This window comes from Sus scrofa, chromosome 7 (assembly GCF_000003025.6).
Source record: "Sus scrofa isolate TJ Tabasco breed Duroc chromosome 7, Sscrofa11.1, whole genome shotgun sequence".
NCBI classification, from domain to species: Eukaryota; Metazoa; Chordata; class Mammalia; order Artiodactyla; family Suidae; genus Sus; species Sus scrofa.
Genome location: NC_010449.5, coordinates 65,942,895 through 65,966,626, shown reverse-complemented (window position 1 = coordinate 65,966,626; position 23,732 = coordinate 65,942,895). Strand labels below are relative to the sequence as shown.

Sequence of the window (23,732 nt, the reverse complement as noted above, 5' to 3'; positions counted from 1 at the left end):
GCTCTCTTTTTTTCCCCTGTTTGTTCCCACACTTGAGTTCCTGATGTCAGTTTGTATTTGGCTTCTTGAGCATATTAAAGTTTTTCTAGTGCTTATGATGTTCTTGCCAAGAGCACACTTGCAGCAATCTGCACTAGAACAGTCTTTGTGCCAATTACTTCAAAAAGTATTCTTTAAAATAAAAAGAGGGAGGGGGATTTTTTTCAAAGAACTTTCAGGTTATAGTGTGGTGGTTTCAATTTTAATTTTTTAGTCAGTCTTCCTGAAATGATGACTTATCGGCTCTGGAATGTGCATCTTTGGGCTGTTTTCTCTTTTTGAAAGCCTTTCTACAAAATGGAAGTCCTGATAAAGACATCCGAATAGCAGGGATAATCAGTAGGATGGAGAAAACTGCTGTCTCTGCTGACACCACACCCTCATCTATTTAAACAGCTCTGGAAAGGAAACTGCTAGAAGCTTGTTAAAGAGTTTCCAAATGTGTGACTGTAAATGACTATCTCTAATCATGGCTGAATAAACCAAATGCAGCAAATGAGCTGGTGACACGCACAAAAGTCATATGAGCATTTTGAATTGCATATGCTGAATGGATAATAACCCATGTCAGTGCCACGGGGGCTTTTGAAGGTTAAAATCCTAAGTTTGATCGAGTTATTTATATAGAGATAGAAACACATTTGGAAAAACAAAAGAGGAAAAAGTGGAAGGGAACGAATGCATCCTCTGAAATGAACTGCTGAAGACTGGAAGAGGCCTGGGCGAGAGAAAAGGAGACTTCAGTTTTCTTCCTGCTACTGCCTCTCACTGGCTTTGCATTCTCAGTCTCAGGCCTCAGTCTCCACGTCTGTAAAGTGGGCGGTTGCATGAGGTCATTCTGCAAGGCCCCCTCCAGCTCCAGGAGGTGGTCTTTCTGGAACACTGCACCCAAAGAAGATTTGACAGGGTGGGGAGTCATTCACTGCATAAAGCAGGACATTTTGAGGGGCATGTCCTTACTAGAAATTCTTCTCATTAGGGAGGAAATTTAGGACTGAATTAAGCAGCCCTTATAAAATATTAGCTATAGTGTTTGGAGGGCCGATTGAGCAAGATTTAAGAAAATGTCCTTTGCTAATCAATGCCAAACACGTAACATCCGGGCCTCACAAAGAATGGAAACCAAGATAAGAGAGATGGAAAGTTACAGAGGTTTAGGGCTTTGATGATGGGTCAAAGCTTCATGTTTAAACAGCAGATTCAACAGACACCACATTAAGGGAGGGTCTTAAGAGCCCATGTAGTGGGCATACTCGCTTTCCCAGTGAGGAAGCAGATGCAGAGAAAGCAGGTCCTTGCAGCACACACAGAACCCCATGCTGCTGGAGTGTGCCAGAAAAACTGAGGAGTCTTGGCTCCTAGTGTGGGTTCTGGGTTTTGCACTGAGTAGATCTAAAGGACCTAGCCTGAGAATTCTTTGTTCTTACGTTACTGAAGGGTCCCAGATACCTGCTATAGTCTCCTGGGAAGGGATCATGTTTAGGTTTGACCTTTAAGGAGTTTAATGTTTATATTTGGGCGTTTGGGGGTTTGGGTTTTTTCAAAATCTTTAGGACCCATCTGTTCATTTTCAAATTGTCAAATTAGCAGAAATACAAGTGTGTGTGTGTGTGTGTGTGTGTGTGTGTGTGTGTGTGTGTGTTTCCCCTTTAAGGGCATGGCTGCTTTAAAATACATTTCAGCTCCTGAGACAGCAGAGTTGCCCTTCCCACAAGGACTGGTCTCCCCCTCTATAGGATAATTGTCTTTAATTCTGCATCCTCTGCAACTGAGGAAGAGAGGAGTAGCTGATAGGAGCTCATGAGTTCTAAAGAAAAGATACAATATGACATAGTATTTGGGGGGGAGGGAAATGAGAATGGGAATAGACAGTTTCTATTCCTTACTTGGCATTAGACTAGCTCTGAGTCTTCTTTTTTTCTTTTTAATGTCAGAAATACAATTGCAGCCTGTTACACTGGGAAAAACTGCCTCTCTACCCTCAAGACGGTGGTACTAAGCCACCGGGGACCTGGGAGGGCGTGAGGGGTGATACCTCCCCCACATCGAGTGATAGAGAAATAAAAACACTGCCCTCCATGGAGGTGCAATGGTCCTCTGTCCTTCTCTAGGAGACTTTAATAAAGTAACTGAATGAAATGAAATTTGATCAGATGAGTATAGTTCAGCCGTCTTGCTTTGCCCCTTAACAATTTATGGAGGTATTTCCACCCCTGGTCCTGTTTGATTAAATGATATCTGAAGTGTTCCACTCTCTGAGAAAATGCGGTTTATATCTTTGGCATACATTTACATAATCTCGTTAAGGAAATCTCTTCAGCTTAAACTATCCCAATAAAAAAATCTTATCTCTGGTAGAAGAAAGACTATTTTCTCCAAAGGGAGCAGGAAACAAATATGGAGTCAGGCCATATTTTGAGAATCTGAGGCTGTAACTGTAGTTATATTTTTTGTTATATATTTGAAGTTGGTTAAGAGAGATGGATGAGAAGTAATTGCTGTTTGGAGGATATAGTCATGTAAGAATAGAATGCTGTAGCTAATGTTTTTTAAATGTGGGTTTTAAAAATAATTTTTTATGTGTTCCCTTGGAAAATGTTTATATATTAAAAAAAAAAAAAAACAACTGAGGGTGATAAATTACCACAAAACTCTCAAGCTCCCCACTGTAGCCATCAAATTAAGGGTTAACCTCGCAGGATCCCCCTGAATTAATCAGGAGCTAAGCCAGGGGCCCGGCTGGGGGAGGGGGAGGGGATTGGCAGAGCTCCACCTCCCCCAAGAAGCTGGAGGGAGGGAGCACCACAGTACAGCCCATACAGGAGCCTTGACAAGCTTTAGACCAGCAGCTTCAGGTCTGCCCACTTCCTCAGCTGACCCTTGGTGAGTCTTTTGAAGCATCAGACCAAGTATCAACCAATCATGCTCCAATTACATCCCTGCTCCTGCCCCCCTCATTTCCATTCAAACTGAATGGAACCCCTGAGGACTGACACTTTCTGCCTGTAGTCCTTTCACGTAATAGGATTGGCTTCTGCCTGGGTTCCTCTTCCTTAACTTTGACCTGGACACTTCCCTTTTACTCTGCCTCACCTCCTTTCTTCTCCACCACCAGAGCTGCCCTTAATTGAGCCCATCTAAAACTTGCTTCAGTTCTTTCTGGTCCACTAGCCTTAGGTAGTGGAATCCTGCCCTATCCCAAAGAGTCATCATCGTACGAAGATTCTTAGGGACAAACTCCCAGAAAGCCCCATCTGCCTTCCTGGTTCTGAGTTGATTATCACTTCCATACCTTGGTGACAGTGACATTCAGGACCACTTCTCCTGCTGCATCCTCACCCCCTTCCCCCGCCCTAGCAGAGGCCTGCATCTTCACCTGTTCCTTGCTGAGACCTCATTCCTCCCAAACCTCCCTGTCCCCTCAATCTCACCTCTGCCTTGAGAAGTCAACTTTCCCTCTTCTGTTTTTTCTTATCCCCAGGTGCTGAAGTCCCATTGTGAATTATAACAAAGATGACTAGAATAGAGTCAGTTTCTAGAACTAAAATCTGAGATGCTGGAGAGGAAAATGACATTCTGCTCTTCTCCAGCCCCTCACAGGGCCCAGAGGCACCTCCTTCAGCTATGTGCCCTCTTAGCCATAGCGTTTGCCTCCATGGACAAGTACTTGGTCTCAGCTAAATTGTTTCTTTGTTTTTCAAGTTCTGTGCAAAAACCTAGGTGGCAGGAGTCAGGCAGACAGAGACAGAGAGACCTATTGGTTAGGTTGTTTCTCCAATCTTTGATACAGTCTAAATGCAGGAAAACCCTCTCCCTAAAAATTTGCATGAAATAATTTACATGAGGTTGCTATTTTCACACTGGTTTAGATTAAGTTGTTAGGCTGTAGGCTAGATGTTTAGGTTTAGAAGACCCCGTTAAGCCCTTATCTTTCAGCAGGTTTTGGGCCACCTCAAAGCCCCTGTCACTTAAAAATAATTAGCTGCCTCTCCCACCTCAGCTAGTGATTTGAAGATCTGTATGCTGAACCAGACTTCTCCAAGGGGATAAAAGAAAAAAGACCAGAGTGCCAGAAGGAAGCTTAATTTTTAAGGTAAATTTGGATCCCCTTAAAGGACAAGTGAAAAAAGTCTCTGAAGATGCACTAAACCCAGGGAATCATAGTTTTTTCCCTGCCTGAAGCCTTTTTGGTTCCTCTATTTGCCTAGCCTTATTCTGTACTTTACATTATATGTGGAAAATAATGCACATAATACTTAGCACTTCCTTTGATAAAGGAAATATTTTCTATGACTAGTACTGAGATTTCTTCCTGAAAGAATGGAGAATAGCTTCCAGATGTATTTTCCCGTCACAGACTTTCTTTCCTTAAGTATTGACAGAGGGGAGGTTTTATCAAGGTCTTTTTGATGGGCTTGTTTATAATGAGAAGATATTAGTGGAGCACATCTAAGTGTTTATCACCAACAGACGACGGAAAGGAGCATATGGCAGGAAGAGAAATATATATTTGTCCAAGAAACATGGCTTGGTAACAATCCCACACTCATCCTAAACTCCCCAGACATGTACTGACTTTACCACACATATCTGCTTCTTGTGTCAGAGAAGAAAAATAAAAAGTCAAACAATGATTTCTTTAATGTGGGGCTGTCGAATAATGCTAATTTGGACATTTTTTTTCAAAGATGGTGGGATCTCAACTCAGAAATACTGTGCATTCTGCTTCTCTGTGACTGGTGTCTGGGCAGTGCTGTGTAAAGTTTTTAGAAAAATAAAGGCTGTAGCATTTTTCTACAGGTCTTTGATAAAATAAAAAACAATGAAAACAAATGTGAGGATTGAGTTCTTATATAAAATTGAACTCGGGGGCAAAGAATCTTTTAGCTCAGAAGTCTCTCTGGAAGAATTGTGGATTTAAGACCATACTAAGACATTGGAGTTCCTGTTGTGGCACAGCGGAAAAGAATCCCACTAGTATCCATGAGGATGCAGGTTCAATCCCTGGCCTCAATCAGTGGGTTAGGGATCGGCATTGCCATAAGCTTCAGTGTAGGTCGCAGACATGGCTTGGATCCTGAGTTGCTGTGGCTGTGGTGTAGACTGATGGTTACAGCTCCAATTTGACCCCTAGCCTGGGAACTTCTACATGCTGCAGGTGCAAAACTAAAAAGACAAAAAAAAAAAAATACAATAACAAACCTTTAGAGCACAGAGGCAGTTTTTATCAGGCATTGGCCAAAACCAAAACTAAAGCATCGTCCCAATTCAGATATGACCCATAAACCCCTATCACATCTTAAACTCTTATTAACTTGTAGCCATACTCAGAAACTCCTGCCCCTGCCACATAATTGTAAGGGGGGTAGGTGGTAGGGTAGTCCTGCAGCACAGTAAAGGCCCCACCATTGGGCATTAAGTCATAGAATTTTGCAGAACTTAGCAAAGACTTTAGGTATCAGCACCTGATTCTTATCCTCCACTTGCTATCTGAGGAAATGCTACCCCAGCCAAGCTATATGACTGGCAATTTGCCATAATTACCAGATCTCAATTCAATGTAATTTCTACTCCACTGGTTACAACTGATTTCTGTTCTGGTAATCATGGCAAATTGTCAGAGTCACATAGCTTGGCTGGGGTAGCATTTCCTCAGATAGCAAGTGGAGGATAAGAATCATGTGCTGATACCTAAAGTCTTTGCTAAGTTCTGCAGAATTCTATGACCTAATGCTCAATGGTGGGGCTTTTACTGTTCTGAGAACAGTATGGAGGTACCTTAGAAAACTATGCATAGAACTACCATATGACCTAGCAATCCCACCTTGGGCATACATCCGGACAAAACTTTCCTTAAGAAAGACACATGCACCCGCATGTTCATTGCAGCACTATTCACAATAGCCAAGACATGGAAACAACCCAAATGTCCATCGACATATGATTGGATTGGGAAGGTGTGGTATATATACACAATGGAATACTACTCGGCCATAAAAAGGAATGAAATAATGCCATTTGCAGCAACATGGGTGGAACTAGAGACTGTCATACTAAGCGAAGTAAGTCAGAGAGAAAAAGACAAATATCATATGATATCACTTATATCTGGAACCTAATATATGGCACAAATGAATCTTTCCACAGAAAAGAAAATCATGGACTTGGAGGATAGCCTTTCAGTTGCCAAGGTGGACGGGGAAGGAGTGGAATGGATGGGGTGCTTGGAGTTAATAGATGCAGACTGTTGCCTTTGGAATGGATTAGCAATGAGATCCTGCTGTGTAGCACTGAGAACTATGCCTGGTCACTTATAGTGGAGCATGATAATGTGAGAAAAAAGAATGTACACATGTATGTGTAACTGGGTCACCATGCTGTACAGTAGAAAATTGACAGAACACTGTAAACCAGCTGTAATGGGAAAAAATTAAAATTATATAAAAATAAAGTATGTTATAGTTTCATGGTTCTTGACATCATGTTCATATTGAGGCTTATAATATTTATATTCAAAATCATTTCTTATTCACCTACTTAACTCCTCAAGAAAGCCATCCCATTCTCTGTAATGCTACCACTGGGCCTGGGAATGATGTGACAAACATGGCATTTACATCAGAATGGAATTGTGGGTGGAGAAAAAGAGGACTTAGAGTTTTCAGAAATATTCACTTTTTTAACAAAAGTCATCATTATGGTAAGATAACAATGTAAGAGAAACTCAAGTTAGAGCAAAGCAGAACTTTCTTTAGCCTTCAGATACTCAATGAGCAGGAGTAGAAGGAAGGCTTTCATTTTTTCTCATCTGGTTTCTCTTTGCTGGTAATTCCATTGAATTGATTGCTGCTTTTTTTTTTTTTTTTTCTGGCAGTGCCCATGGCATGTGGAAGTTCCCAGGCCAGGGTTTGAACCATACCACAGCAATGACAACATTGGATCCTAACATGCTGAGCCACCAGGGAGTTCCTGAATTGTTTGGTTTTAACTATCAGGTCCAGCGTGCACGTGCGTGCGCGCTCGCATGCACACACACACACACACACACACACACACACACAAAAGCACAAAATTCAAACCAAGTCTTTCAAAACCATGCTTTCAACTATCATCTCTTAGGTGCCCAGATCCTTTTTCCAACTATCCCCAAGACACCTTGCACAGGATCTCCCCAGGCTGCTCAAATACAAATGTCCACAGCATTTGTATTTTTCCCATCCCTTTATCAGCAATTCCTGCCTTCCCAGTTACCGTTTAGTCTACCACCATCATCATTGCCCTATGAGACAGGCATAGAATCAGCATGCTTCTCTCCAGGTCCCATTACCAATTCTACTGTGTATATGCCTGCACTGTGCCCACTCTGTCTCTTCTGCTGACACCAGCTGAAATGCTTGTGAAGCCCTGGGTGTTGCCAGTAGGTTCTCTTTTATGTTTCTCTTTTATAATCCAGTTCTTTTCTCTACCTGGAACCCGTTTTGCCATTCCATGATTATATCTTACAGCAACTTATTTTAATGGCAGTTTCCTGTAGCCTTACAGATCCATTCAGTCAAAAGTATTTTCTACCCATGCTGACCTCCCAAAGATCTCATCCTATTCCTTTCTTATGGTGCACACTTGTTACTTACTAAAAATAGTATTTGTTGAGCGTATACAGTGTACCCAGCATAAACCTAGGCACTCTGTATACATTTTCACTTAATCCTCTCAGCAGCCTTGTATCCCAGAGGTCCGTATTTATCTGCTGTTGGATAGAGCTTGGACCTAGGGACTTTTAAAGATTCCCTGGGCAATTCCAATGTGTAGCAAGGTTGAGGACCACTGATAGACCTTCAAACCCATTAGGCAGATATTCTCCAGTGGAAGATACCACCTTTGAAGCTCTAAAAAACAAATAAATGTTGGACTCTAGCCTAGTCCTACCAAATTAGAATTTCTGGAGGATAGAGCCCAGGCATCCATGTTTTAACAAAACTTCACAGGTGATTCAGTCACATAATCAAGATGGAAAACCACTTTCTTGATCAGACACTGGCTAATCTCCCGATATTGCTGTATTACAAGTAATGATTTATGTTTCCTCCCACTGTGTCATCTATAAACTCTCTGAGAACAGGTTTCCATTTGATCCATCTTGGTGTTTCTATCTGGCTCCTATCAAGGTCCCTTGCCAGCATATTTTTTAGAAACTGAAAAAAACCAATAAAATGCCCTGTGAGGACCTTATTAGGAAAACAAATAATACCTTTACAGAGTACTTGTTTTCTTTTCACTAGGTTTTCAAACTCTAATAAGCTGACCTGGAAAGTTACAAGTCATTTCAATTCTCTGAGCATCCTCGCTGAGTGGCTGTACAGCACCAGAGCTAGGATTTGAATCCAGCTCTCCTGATCATGCTCCTTCCTCAGCACCCCAGGCCTTCAGACAACTACAAAGTGAAAAAAATCAACTATCAGTATTTGGATCCATCCTGTTGGACAAGTTTCTAAAATTTGAACCTAACTTCACATAATGGAAGAAAAAAAAAAACTGTTGGCATTATGGAATGGATTTTGGAAAATGCATTAACCTAAATGCCAACATTAATCATGAGACCCAACAGATATCCCTTTTCTTTCAACCCCACCCTCCCTCACTCCCAGATACACACACAGACAAACACACTCTCTGACATTACCTGACAACTGTTTAGTTATTGCACTGGTAATTTTCTTAGTCTTTTTATCCCTCTCTTCTCTTCTTAGTTTGTGTTTTTTTCAAAGACTTTTCAGATAACTTGGGCTTCTGGTTATAAGTGAAATCATTTCAAAGATTCAGATACAGTTAAGACAGTAAATTGACAGCTGGTATAAACATCTAATGTTTTGTTCAATAGGACTATGCTCAGAAAATGTGTACAAGCATAGCAAGATTGAAATGATGCTCAAACAAGACCTAGAAACCTGGACTCTAGGTCCTTTTTGCCATTTCCAGACCTGATGACTCTGGTCAGGGAATGAACATTCCAGAGTCTCTTTCCTCACCTAAAAAATTAAGGGGAGAATGACCTAACATAGACCCTCCCAATTCTCCCAAATATGAAATGGCATGATCTTTCAAAAATTATTTATTTGGCTTTTGATCAAGATTAAATTCATAACTGGTCCTTATCCTTATCATTTAAGTGACATTTTTAAAGGCAGAAAGAATTCCAATGAAATTTGTAGATTTCTTTACAATCTAAAAAGTGTTTACTTCCACTACCTCCTTTTTTAACTTTTTTTATTTTTTAATGATTTTTATTTTTTCCATTACAGTTGGTTTACAGTGTTCTGTCAATTGATTCTCATAACATAACTGCAGAATAGTCATTATTTTCCCCATTTCACAGAAAAGAAAATTGAGATGCAAAGAGGTTGAGTGGCTTGTTCAGGAGAACAAAATCAGGAGATGGCAAATCTAGGCCCCAGTTTGACCCAACCTTTGACCTCCCCCACCTTCCTTCAACACTTCCAGGACCATGAGCAAAGCCAGAGGAGGTCGAAGGTCAGACATGCACTCAACTCCCCCCGTTGCCTGTCTGCCTTCCCAAAATGCTTGCTAGCCCAGAGGCCTCTAAATTGCTTTGGAAGAGAATACAAAGTGGGGATTGATTTAACATATCATTTCTGGGTGTGTGTTTTCCCGAGCATTTATAGATCTGTGTTTTTCCAAGAAGCTGAGTGTTCCTGATAAAACCAGACAGATAATGATAAATGAGCATCTATGTAAGCCTAGCTGCGAGGAGGACCAGGGCCTGTTAACACCCCTCCTGTGAAGCTAATCCCATTTCTTTTAGCTATTTCTTTATTAGTTAATGAGGTCTTGCAAAAATATGTGTCTGTGATGATGTTTTAGCATCCTTGCCTCTAGGAATGTTTTCAAATATTCATAAAGTAGCTCGTCTGACCAAAGCTTAAAGCAAAGGTACATTAAGGATGAATTTCGTCAACTTCATTGTGGGTGGTCAAAAAAACTGCTCCTGAAATAACCTAAATAATCTTCCTCCTTGTTGGTGTTTCCAGGTCCACAGCTCTGGGCTCAGACCTGGGGGGCGCCAGGGAAGAGGTATCATTTAGAACAGCCAGGGCTCCAAAGGGCAGCCCCGGTAAGCTTTGATCCTGCTTCCTGAGTGACAGCCATGTGGCTTGCTTTTGGAAAACTGAATAACTTAAAGGAAACAAAAACAAAATGAAAAGGGAATTATCAGTCAAGCCCCTAGGAAGGAAAGCAGATGCTGGTTCTTATTGCTCCTGGGAGGCTTGAGACTCACTTCCCATTTCAGTTCCCTATGGCGACAAGGGCAAAGAAGACTCTCAAAAGGTGGTGTGCTGCTCTGGGTGCATCTGGGGAGGCATGCCCAACATGGGAACACAGCTAGCTAGTAAACTGACCTTCGTGGTACAGTGAATGGTGACAAGTCCCTCTATAATCTGGTTTGGGAGGGCCCCCCACACTGTCACAGGGTCCAAGGAACACAGCTAGAGTGTACACATACTCATATGCATCTCCAACCACCACACACACATGCATACCTGTCTTCCATCATCCTGAAGCACTGCCACACAAAGCCTTACTCTTTCTAAGCTTTGCTGATATTGTTTCTCTGGAACATCATTTAAGGAACTAACACTATAACCCCTCTCCTATGTTCAGTTTATAAACAAAGGAACTTTTCCAAAAGATGTCTTTATAAAGATAATATCATCTAAAATATGTGAGGATGATGAACCCACTTTGTTGGGTTCTGGCTGGCCTGGATTATCTATGGTATACTTTGGCTAAGGAACCAAAAATCACAGCCCAGTATTGTCCCTTCTTTGTCTCAGCAAGTACTTCTCAGCTGCCACCAAAATGGTGCAAGTCTTCCTGACCCTACTTTTGTGGAAGGGGCAAGTGAGAGAGCAAGATCCTCTGACCTTCAATGCCAGAGGGCACCACGATAAAGCACCGTGCTCCATGTAGCGGTAACTTAGCGCTGCCTCCCATGGAATATCTATACTCAAAAGGACCCACTTCTACCATTTCCACTGAAATTTTTATTCCTTGAGTCTTTGGCTTGTGGAGAATGAAGGAAAGCTCTGAGCCATGCTTCTTAAAGGAAGTGTCCACGGAATCCCACTCAGTACAAATTTGGAGAGAGAAAGACATTGTCCATTAATAAGGGCTAATAATGCAAACGTTTCTTTTTGCAGCTCGGTGCTCAACTTTCTTGTCCTTTTATCTGCTTAAGAACTGCCTCTAAATGTGGAAAAAAAAAACAGTCCTGAAAATGGCAATAGCATGGCAATAATGCTGCCTTGAGAAATGCTCCAAGTATACTATTATTTCTCTTTGGTCTCTTGCCTTGAGGACATTGAGGGCACTTTGACAGCCCTTATGATTACAGAAGATACAAGCTAACGCTGGCTCTTCCAGGCGCAATTTTGCATTTCCCCAGAGAAACGTTGTTGCATCCCAGATGTGCCTTTGACTGTGTCCTGTGCTTCCTGTTCTATTATAGGTGATTCACATAACAGGCCGGCTACGACTGAGGGTGTCGCTGTCCCACGGGAGGACTGTCCCCAGCCAAATCATGGGTCTTGTGGTCGTGGCTCATGCCTTGCCTCCACCTACGATCAATGAAGTCAGAATTGACTGCCATATGTTCGTCACTAGAGTAAATATGGACCTCAATATCATTTACTGTGAAAATAGGTACTTCGTTTTTGTCTTCGTTTGCCCTGTTGTGTGTTGTGCGTCTGTAACGGCTGGGGCTTTCAGCCACCTGAAGGGTTTTATTCCCCCAGTGAGGCTCATTATAAATCCTGGTCTTCTTTTTACTGGCTGCTTGGACTAACACCAACCATGCTTTTTATCTAAAATGTACACTGCTGCCCTGATTTACATTAGGGACAACAATGGAATGAATTAGGATCCCTGGGCATCTATAGGCTACAATTAAGGCTGTTTTTTTGGCCAAGAACCTAAAGAGAGGACGAGACTGAGATATTATTGGCAGAACAAGGCAGTAGAAGGTATCTCCTGATGCCTCAACCAGACTAGCTTCCTGACTATTGCAAGGGCCCAGCCTTCTGACAGTCGGTGTTCACACAGGCATCGGCATCTTGTCCTAATCAGGTCAGGCTGCTGGGACAAATTACCATAGACTGGTGGCTCAGACAACAGACATTTCCTTCTCAACAGCTCTGGAGGCTGGAAGTCCAAGTTCAAGGTACAGATTAGGCTCCCTGATGAGGGCTCTCTTCCCGGCTGCCTTCTTGCGATGTCCTCACCTAGGGGATAGTGAGCTCTGTGCTTCCTCTTCTCTAAGAACACCAATCCCATCATGGAAGCTTCATGCTTACGACCTCCTCTAACCTAATTACCTCCCAAAGAATCCCCTCCAGAAAAACATGGTGGGTAAAGACTTCCCTATACGAATTGAAGGGTACACTAACATCCAGTCCACAAGCATGTAGAGAACAAATGAGAATGTGAGGCCCCCAGAGGAAAAAAGTCAAAAAGTAGAAATTTGCAGGACAATGCAATGAAACTTTGTAATCCTAAGGATTCCACTTTTATAAATTAAAAAAAAAAAAAGATGACTGTCCTAAGAATGACTTGGCAGCCCTTCCTCAACATGAACTCCTATAAAAGGACTTTTTAGCCTCTGGTTTAAAGAGTTCACTTTTCCATTAAGTGTCAAGTGAGAGACAAGGAAATGGGACAGTGCCCCTTCAGACCTTTGACCTAGAAGTCACCAGCCCATCATCAGACTGACGTGAAGAAGAAAAAAATCACTGGTGCAGGAAGTGGATGGCGGGTTGGGCACATGTCGGCTGAGGGAAGGGGGCTTGGTGATGTCGTCCATTCCTGGGGCCGTGGGGAGCATTACCCAATTAATCTGTGGGGATGCTTTTGTGGCTCAGATTATCATCAGGCATGAAGGCGGCATGTGTTCACTGAGTCTTATGAATGCCTTCAGGGGGACATGAAAGAGCAGAGTGATCAAGTGGCTTAGGAAATTGACCTCTCTGGGGCCCAGCCAAGAGGAAGACAGACAGAGCCTGTATTCAGTCCATGAGGAAGCACTAAAGTTGTTGAGATCAAGTTAGAAATGCATACTCTTTCCAGTTGGACTTTGATTCAGAGGAAAGAATTCACTGTGGGAAAAGATTATGCACCTGAGCTTTGAGTGTTCAAGGGGGTAGAAGATATCATGAGCCTGTCACTATTATTTAATAAGTAACTCTCAAATCAATTTGTCAAGTTTTGGTGGTTATTTACGAAAACTTTTTATCATCATGACTGCATACTTGGCCCTAAGGTATTCTATAATAGCCACAGAGTATCAGGAAAGATGAGCTGGCCAGAAGGATTAGCTGGAATTGACAAGGAACAAAAAAGACCATTAACGTTTAGTGGGCACCTACTACACCCTCGGCCATGTGCAAAGCTTGTTAGATGCACTATCTCATAGGAGCTTCCAGACAGTTCTGTGAAGTCACTGTTGCCACTGTCTTCACCACCCACAGGCAGTTTCAGGTTAGAGAAAAAGGTCAGGTGACTTGACTGAGGCCAAGATTTGAACCCCAGTCTGCCAGATGCAAAATGTCTCTAATTTTTCTGTGGAAGTCAGGCTAAGTGGAAAGGAATGGGTCAGAACAACCACTGAGGGGATCTTTCATACATATGCACCCATGAAAGAGCACAAGGACAGCCCACAGAGCTGCCTCTTCTCTGATTTTAAATGGACAATGCTGGACACCCAGGAAGGTGCGCAAAGGATAAACTGTGGCTTTGCATCTTTGAAAACATAGGCCCGGCTCCCTTGATTTAGATTTACCATCACCGCTGCCTCCCCCCCAAAAATAAAACCTCATTTTACTTATCTAACTCCCAGGGATGGTTCTGTCCCCAAGCCATCACTTAATTCTTATTCCCTTGATTATGGGTTAATTCTTTCTTCAGATCTGCACTGTGGACCTGGTACCTTATGGTGCCACTCTAGTAACAGAGATAATTTTCTAGGACCCAATTTATGCTTTTTTCTTCCAATTAAAAAAATATATTCGACAGCCCCTTATTAGCTAGTGTAATACAGCATTATTTCCCCATAGAAGATGATGGCAATTATTTAAAAGGACTTGTGTTAAAGGTAACTGCCTATTTGATCTGAGGGAACAGCACATGTGGTGTGCCAGGCACTGTGCATGTCATTTCATTCTTAATCCCCTAGCCAGACTCTGAGTTATTTCACTGATCAGGAGACTAGATGCCATCAGGATTCTGAGCCCACGAGAAGTCACTGGACTGGTCTGGGGCTTTCTATCCATGCAGTAAGAGGGTCTTGAACCCTGAGCTGGGCACGTTCACCATAGTTACAGGCTCTGAGAGGACATAGACATGCTCCCACTGTTTGGAAGGATTTCATTCAAATAAAGAATAAACCAAAGAACTGTCTTCTCTAAAGTGTGGAGTGCCATGTCCCAGAGTGGACTGTTTAATTAGGGAATTGCTAACTAGAAAAGGAGCCCTCATCCTTGCCTCTGCAGACCATTCTCCTTGGCACTGCCTGGGGCGGCCTTGGGCGAAGCCAACATGTGATGCTTTCAGGGAAGCCGGCACATTCCAGAAACACCAACAAGGGCCTTTGAACCACAGCCTTGTTCTGACATTTGCAGAAAGGAGGTATAAACTGTGCTTGGAAAGCAGCTCATTGCTTTAGGAAAACACCAACTAACCTGTTGTGTACCAGAAAACCAGAGAACCCTGAGAAAACACTCCAAGAATTCTAGTTTGGCCAAAAATATGATTGAAATGGCTAGACCTGGAGAAATCCATTTGCCGGGGATTTGTATTTCATTATAGTCTTTATTCTTCTGGGTGGGTTTTGTTTTCTTATTTCCTTGCCTTGGGGGTCAGATCTCACTCCTCGGAAGAGATCTCATGGGTTTTTTAAAGGTGTCAGAGCTAAAGATTCACTTCATATTTGATAAGTCATAAACCATAAAAAGCACTGAGTCAGTAAAGAGAATCAGTTAAACAAAAGATATATTCTATTTGGGACTGATCAAAACAAACATGAACCTGGACAGGGAGGATGGAAATGGGCATTTCAGCGTATTTGTGTAAACCGGGCAGACTCCCCCAACATGTTTCCCAATTTTTGTTCTGTTTTTCTGTGCTCCTGCCTGAGGACGTTACCGTCTGGACAATCAATGATAGAGGCTTACACACACACAGACACACACACAGACACAGACACACACACACACACATGGTCCAGCACAAGCCTGGCAGAGCTGCCGAAATGGTTTAAAAGTTTCTGTGAGGAATCCACCACAAAGTCCCAGTTAAAAGGGCCAGGAGTGAAGGCTGAGCTCCCAAATGACTCTGACTGAAAAAGACAATACCCCCAGGCATCTGTGTGTCTCGCATTTAAATTATATCCCTTGAAATGCCAATTTGGACTTTGTGCCAAGAAGCAGTCGAAGCCCTTTTTCATGGAAATACCCAATAGAAGACCAATCTGTTTAAATGAAAGGTGTCTCTAATCATTTGGTATAAACATAACATGTTTTTATTTTATTATGTAACCTTGAATTATCTTGGCCTCTAATGAGGATCTTGCATTCTTACTGATTCTCAATAATTTCCTGGAATTGTGTTGTCTGAATGTGTGTTCTGATACCACAAAAGGAAAAGAAAAACCTATCTAATTATTTCACCACAATTGCCTGATCTAGCCCTGTTCCTACTTTAGAAAAAGCCTGTTTGAGGTTAAAGAAAATGATTCTCTTCGGTTTTTTTGTTTTGTTTTTTGTTTTTTTGTTTTTTGGGTTTTTTTGTTTTTTGGGTTTTTTTTTTTTTTTTTTTTTTGGGTTTTTTTTTTGTCTTTTTAGGGCCACACCCACGGCGTATGGAAGTTCCCAAGCTAGGGGTCAAATCAGAGCTGTAGCTGCCAACCCATACCATAGCTATAGCAACACAGGATCCGAGCCACATCTGCAAACTATACCACAGCTCACGGCAATGCCAGATCCTCAACCCAGGGAAGCCAGGGATTGAAGCTGCTTGGATACTAGTTGGGTTCATTACCCCTGAACCGTGATGGAAACTCCAAAAATGATTTTCCCTTTACAGGGTTTTCCTTGAGTGCCCAGTCCTCAGAGGTACCCTGTAAAATAAAACTTGTCAGTAGATTTGTTTCTATGTCATTTGACCGTTTCCCTATTTCCCCCTTCTGATCTCCAGCCTGTGTCTTCTCTTCATAGGATTAGTGACTATATGGATCTGACCCCCGTAGACATCGTAGGGAAGAGATGCTACCACTTCATCCACGCTGAAGACGTGGAGGGCATCAGGCACAGTCACCTGGACCGTAAGTACCCCCATGTGTGGGGACCACCTGACTGGCAGCATCTACCTCGGATGCCCTTGGTTCCCATGCTGATCTCCCCCTTCACGTCTCCCTTACATTCGAGATGACTGTCAGCGTGTGGCGAGAATGAGTGAGACATAAATCGCCTCAGCTCATGTTGGAATTGGGTCGAAAATTGCACCTCAGGCCCAGAGATATTGCTGGATCATTAGGGGCTCACCCAGGGTATTATGTTTCTCACTTCCTCTCTCCTGTGAAGTGATGGGGGAAGCCTTTGTCTTAAGTGCCTTCCCAACCTTTTCCTTTTCCAGAGAGCGACTTCCACTCTGAAATGTGTGGTCTCAGTTTCAAAATGGACGTGGGAGAAGACAAGTTCAACCAGGCCAGGGCCTCTGAAAAATTCCTGCTTGACCAGTCACAAAATGGGAACAAGGGGGAAGCCGGGGGCCCGGGCAGAGGGCTTGTGTGGATATTGCGGCTCTCAAAGACACTGTCTTTTTGCTGTGTTTCTAGAAAGCAGGTTACTTAGAGGTGGAGCTTCCTGCCTCTCCTGAAAGGGAGAAACCAATCTTGGCTCTTTGAGTCTTGTTCCCAGTCTGACGTGCAGGTTCACCTCCAAGGCACCAATGGGGGTGTTTAAGCCAATCAGGACTAGCAGTGTTCTGGCTGGGTCCAAGCTGTCACTTGCTCACCAGCATCCTCATGCAGTTTTCGCTCATCAAACTCAGCAGGGCTCTGACCTTGCATCAGGCAGGGGGTACTGGACTGCTGGACCTCTTAGGAGGGGGCTGCCCTTTTCCAACAAAAGGTCCTTTTTTATTAAAAAAAATCTTTATTATAGTTGATTTATAATGTTGTGCCAATTTCTGCTGTATAGCAAAGTGACCCAGTCATACATATGCATACATTCCCTTTCTTATATTATCGTCTGTCATAGAATACCCCAAGAGACTGGATAGTTCCTGTGCTCTACTGTAAAGAGGTCCTTTTTATGAACATCAGTAGACTCTTCCTGAAGATGTGGGCCATGCCAACTATATTCCTAGAAGGTTCTAAACTGAGTTCTGAACTCCAGTCCTAAATACATGTGAGGGGACACAAACGAGATGGTACAGCTGGAAGCAGAAGCTTTTATGGAGTAAAACTGGCCAGGTGGCCTTTATATTAACATCTTCCCTTTCTGGCCATGGTTGAGGAGAACTGTTTCAAATCTTTCCTGCCCTTGGCCATTGTTTACCCATTTCAAACTCAGATCTTCAAAAGTGTAATGGAGAACTGGCCAAAGGCTCCAAGTATGAGCATCTTGAGCTGTGTTTAGAACCCTGCATTGGAAACACTGCCGTAGAACTAAAGGCAGTGTCAAATTCTGTAGATACTAGGTCTCTGGGAAAAAACCTGCCAACAAGGCTGCTCTGGGAGAGTCTAGTCCCAACACAGTGCGTGTGCCTTCCTATCAGTCCCCAGAGACTTAACCAACACACTTATCACTAAGAACAAATGGGTGTTGGGATCACAGAAGCAGATGGCTTTTCAATTAATTGGGAGTGGGGAATGATTCTGGTTTCCTGAAAAGAAACATCAGTTTCTAGGAGTTCCCCAGTGGCTCACTGGATTAAGATCTGGCTTTGTCACTGCTGAGGTGTGGGTTCAATCCTCAGCCTGGGAACTTCCACATGCCCCAAGCATGGCCAAAAGCAGCAACATCAGATTCTTTGTAGCTGGGCATTTAGAGAAAATGGAGAAAAGTCAGGATCTTGGAAGGAAGCTATGAATACATTTTTGGACCCATATATGCCAGAGATCCAGACTTTTAAAATGGATATACTGTCTGTAAGACACTGTTATAGACCAAGTGTGTTTGTGGGGGTGGTGCTTTTTCATTTTGGAATCTTAATCGAGGTCTATTCGGAAGCCTGATGCTAACAAAAAAGAACTTTGTCGTCCTCTGTTATTATTTGGAAAACGTCACGCTATCTTTCTGGGATTTGATTTACAGCATGAAGAAATACAATTCCTCAGGAACAGTAAGCCAGGGCAGTTCATTTCTTCCCATAAAGCAAAGGTCTCCAACAAATATGTTTGATGCCATTCTTTCCGATCTACTTTTATCTCATTTTCAGTACCCGGAATAATTTGAGAGTGCTGAAAATAAACAACTCCATCTACCATTCACCATTGTGCTAGTACCCTAATTTTTCTGGTATCTTGCCAGCTAATAAACAGGGGAGGTATGCTTTCAAATTCTCTGATTTTTTTTCATTACTTGATATTGACATACTGGCTATTGCTTTATGATTTCTCCTGCTAACAATGATTGAGTTCAGTCTCTCAATCCATACACGTGACTTCTAATGTTAAGTTCTTTTAATAACCTTAAACACATGAAAAACAAATAGAAGGAGCTGATAATTCGGCACAGTAAAATACACTTCACATATTTAGCTATCACGCTGTGGAATAACTCCACAATGTCAAGTAGCACACAATTAGTAAAACTGTAGGGGGAGGAAAAAGAGTGTTTTGATCCTGAAGAATTTTGATCCTAATCAGATTGAAATTTCAGCGTTCTTGTAGTGCTTACTATCTTCAATCACACACACACACTCCACACACACACACACACACATCAAACTGATGCCAATGTCAGGTCTTGCATTCTGTGACTGAAATAAAATGCTAAAATATACAAATGCATCTCGCTTTGTACAATAAACATTAACATCATTATAAAGTAAGATTGAGTCTAAAATTGTGTGATGGAATGTCTGATGTTTACCTAATTCTCAAACCAAAGCCAGCCCAGTAACAAAATGACAGAGCATGTAATAAGTCTTGGTTGTACAAACACTGAAAGAAAAGGCAAAGAGCCAGCACAGCGTCTAGCTCGTCCAAAGCCCTAGGCTATTCCTGAAGGATGCCTCAACTGTGCCTTCTTGGCAGGAGAAGGTCATGGTGACATGGATTCAGCTCAAGAAGAAGACAGAATTCAAAAACAAAAGGATGGTTAAAAAATAAACCGCATTAACTATTTAGCTTTTCTTCCTCAAGCTATTGGCACAATTCCTGGCTCTGTCCATGAAAGGCAGGTTGTAGTCATCTGATCGTGCTTCTGATATTTTGATATCTGTCTCATTCTCCAGTTTATGGATAAAACTTGAAGGAAAAAAAAAAAGACTCAATAGTCTTTGATAACTCAAAATGCTATCTTTATCACTTAGATCTATTTTCCTAGATAGGTATCTGTAAATCCATAGATGAACTTGTTTCTAGAATAAGAAACGTAAACAGGAGTCAGCTGTGCCAGGATTTGACAACTCTGATAAATTGAACCAAAACCTTTGGACCATTTACTCTCCCACTAGGTTAACACGAGACGCCTGATAGTTTACTGGGTTTCAACATAAAGAATCACTGACAATCACATTATCTATACCAACACAATGGGTTAGTGAAGTTACTGGAATTCTAATGCCAGGGGAGTTTAGGTCCTCTTCTTTCACACTAGGACCAAAGACTGGTGTAGTTTTTTGCTGTGTTTTTTTTTTCTTTAAGCCACCTCACTAGTCACTGAACCCAACTTCATTGATTCTTCAAGGCCAAACTGGCCAAGTCAACATTTCAAAGTTTGAATTTTAAATTGTGCATATTAGTAATTATTTGAGCATCTTTGCCTGTCACCCTCTCCATTGCTTGGGAGGTATGACCTAGAGATGACCAGTCGTGTCTCCCTAAAGTCCCTCACTCCCATTACCTAGAGCATCGTGTCACTCTTAAATTATGAGAACGGCACAACCGTCTACTGCTTTGCCTCTGCCTGTTGCCCAGACACTAGAAGGGCAAACCACGAATGCTAAACCAGAGAAGCATGCTTTGTATTTCACTTTCATCCCCGTCCATAGTCCCTTGTCTATAGAAGATGCTGGATTTGTCTTGAGATACCCCTAGTATCCTTCCCAGATCACATCAGCAACAACCCTCTAAAACCTGGCAAGAGTGGCCTGGGAGAGGGGAACTTCTTTTCTCTTTATTACACTGTGTTCTAGCAGCAAGGCTCAAGGCTCTGGAGCACTGAAACTCTAGGAACTAAAGGAGCCAGAAAGTATAGAAATGGAGGCAGTTTTCCCTTCCTAGAATTGTACTGAGGATGAGCAAACCCTGGAAGCGTTATTCAAGAAGAGAGGGGAACTTCCAGCTTGCTTATGAGATCATATAGAGTTAAAAAGCACAGTTTATTCAATGTGTACAGGTAGGGGGTGTTAAAAAAATACAGTAGCCTGTTTATTTCTTAATTACAAGATTCTATACTTTTCTAACAAAACGAATACACAGTTACCTGGCATAATGCATTCCATGCTGTTTTGCATCAATAACCCCCACACTTCCCTCCTGAAGGCGTCTCATCGCCAAATGCAAGCCGACTGCTTAATGCAGGACTAATTAGTATATCCCCTTCCAGTCTCCAGGCCCTCCATTGTAATTCCTTCCCCGCTCATTTTTTTCCACAACCGAGCATCAATCAAAGTAAGTGCCCTGCCTGCCTCGGCAACACAAGATGTCCTCCATGCATTTGTCATCTGCCACACAAACAAAGGGGGAATTTAATTGTTGATTTGGGGCTGCAGTCATCTCACGCAGTAAAGGAAGCTGGGAGGGAAGGAAGAAGTTATAAAGTTTGATGAGTGGGCCAAATGCAGGTTGCACAGGAGACTTTCTATTTTCTCAGCTTAGCTTTTCTCAGGGCTGGGTCTTTGGGGATTTAGCTGCCCCCCAATCACTGGCTGGACTTTTTCCCAAAGCAAATGGGTTTTTCCTCTTCTTTCATATGAATATGAAAATTCGCATGAGAGGAAATGCTGGACTAGCCACCATGTCTGACTTTGTTCAGAAGCCAAACCAACCCACGCGGTGTGCCTGTCCATGAACTAAAAAGGCTGTCACCTGGAGAAAAAAATCACATCAGGTCTTTATGCAGGAGTGAATGAATATTATTACATCTTTTTTTGGCAAGTGTTGATTTTGGCTTTTTTAAGTCCAAGAGCAGGCAAACACAGAGAATAGAGACCAGCAAGAGCCAAACTACAGCTGAGTGTCCCTGCTCCACTGCGTTCTGGAAATGCAGAATTTCAGGCCAATCCGCAGGCTTACTGAATCCGAATCTGCCGTTAACAAGTTTCCCAGCTGACTTGCATTCATGTTAAAGTTTGAGAAGCATTGACTACACTGGTATTTAGGAGGCATTACTTCACTTGGAGTAAAAATACAAACTGACCAACGATCTTGAGGACGCCAGTCACACCCCACCCCCTTTGGATAAATGTCATTAACAGTAAAATATGAAGAGTGAATTGCTCTGAGGGCATCTCAGTGCTCAAATGAAATGAGTGTGATTACTTGGTAAAGAGATTGGCCTCGTTACAAAAATATAAAGTTTTGAATATCAGAGACAGTAGTAATAGGCAACTTGTAAGAAAAGGAGGTCTTTGGTTTTTTTCTTCAGCTTGATAGTTTTCTATGAATTTGATCTATGAGTTTGAGTAGAAACAGTCATATTTTTCCCTCTTCAAGTCTTCTAACATTTGTTGAGTCCTTATTACACACAAAGCTTGGCAGTATTGCTGTGAAGTTTCCAAAATAATATATGGATCTCTACCTTCAGGGAGCTTCCGTAGTGGTAGAGAAGGCAGCCTGACCACAGACAATTTTGAAAAGGTGCATAAAGTGAGGACTATTGAGATGTACAAACAAAACACAGAAGCCCCAGAGTTGGGGGCAATAAAGGGAGGATGAGAAGTTTCAGAGGAAGCACACAATGTCCCTGGACATTGAAAGAAGATGGCAAGATGGCAGAAGATACAGTGGAGAGTAGGGATGGGGAGTGTTTAGGGCATCCCAGGATTCAGAGAGCTCAGGAAAGACACAAAATATAAAATGTGATCTTTTCTCTCTGCCCAGAGAGAAAACCAGATCTTCTATTTGACCAACATATTCCAGTACAATCCTAACCTGGATTCTTGGGCTTTTCCTTATTACTATTACACTTAGTAGCAGCTTTTATAAGCATTTTTTAAAAACTTTTTTATGGCTAAGTACTATTCCATGTGTATATATACTGAGAATATGTCTAGTCACTTATGAGGGAGCATAGTAATGGGAGAAAAAAGAATGTATACATGTATGTGTAACTGGGACAGCATGCCATACAGTAGAAAAAAAATTGTATTGGGGAAATAACAATAAAAATTTTTTTTAAAAACCTGATATTTGAAAGAAACTAACCCATTGCTCTTATAAAGTACAATCAGAAAAGCAAAACAATAGTTGTCAATCAGCCATTTTAAACAAAATCATTTAACCTAAATAAAACCAATTCCATTACTTCTTATACTCTGTACAAAATAAAGAACATGATGACATTTAAAAAAATACTTTCTTTAAAATACTGATTTAATGACACCCTGCATATCTCAAAAAAAAAAATCCTCAAACTTTTTTTTTTTTTTTTTGTCTTTTTGCTATTTCTTGGGCCACTCCCGCGGCACATGGAGGTTCCCGGGCTAGGGTTCAAATCGGAGCTGTAGCCACCAGCCTACACCAGAGCCACAGCAACGCTGGATCCGAGCCGCGTCTGCAAACTACACCACAGCTCATGGCAACGCTGGATCATTAACCCACTGAGCAAGGCCAGGAACCCGCAACCTCATGGTCCTAGTCGGATTCGTTAACCACTGCACCACGACGGGAACTCCTCAAACTTTTTTTAAATGAGCAATGCAGGATTTAATTTGTGTATGCGTTTAGTATACACTGTTTCTCCATGAATATAGGGTTAACAAAGGATCAGTTATCTGAACCTCTTTGTGAACTCCCACTCCCTTCTGGCCTCCTGGGATTGTCACGTACATCCATCAGCTAAGATACACCTAATTTCAAGTAACAGAAAGCCCAAGCAAAAATGACTTCAACTTTCTCTACAAGTGTCTTAACTTTCTCTTTGCAATCAAAAGACAGCTATAGCACTGCCAATGATCAGTTCCGACAACGTCCAAAGTCAGTTCCTATTTCATGTACATTTTTTTAAAAGAAAATAGTCCCACAAGGCTTCCAGGAAAGAGAAGACCCCTCTGAGTCATTGCCCAGCATTTTATCAAATGCCCCAGCCCCAGTCACACACTGGGTAGAATCGCCATGGCTGGTTTAAACGATCAAGGTTTATGTCCTCTGGGACTTGGGGAAAGACCACCAAACATAGAGCCCCAAAGGAGAGTTTTATTACCCAGAAAGTGGTGGCATCGCTGTTCATCAGGCC

General features: G+C 42.2%; 1 protein-coding gene and 1 long non-coding RNA gene across 3 annotated transcripts in view; one reads left to right on the top strand and one right to left on the bottom strand.

Moving 5' to 3' along the window:
• Positions 1-23,732, bottom strand: part of LOC110261683 — a 258,687-nt gene that overhangs the window by 134,087 nt on the left and 100,868 nt on the right. The window lies entirely within an intron of this gene.
• NPAS3 (neuronal PAS domain protein 3) overlaps positions 1-23,732 on the top strand; it is an 875,835-nt gene that overhangs the window by 834,194 nt on the left and 17,909 nt on the right. The window contains 2 exon segments of the mRNA XM_021099860.1: positions 11,564-11,757; positions 16,320-16,426. Coding sequence (XP_020955519.1) covers positions 11,564-11,757; positions 16,320-16,426 — 301 coding nt within the window.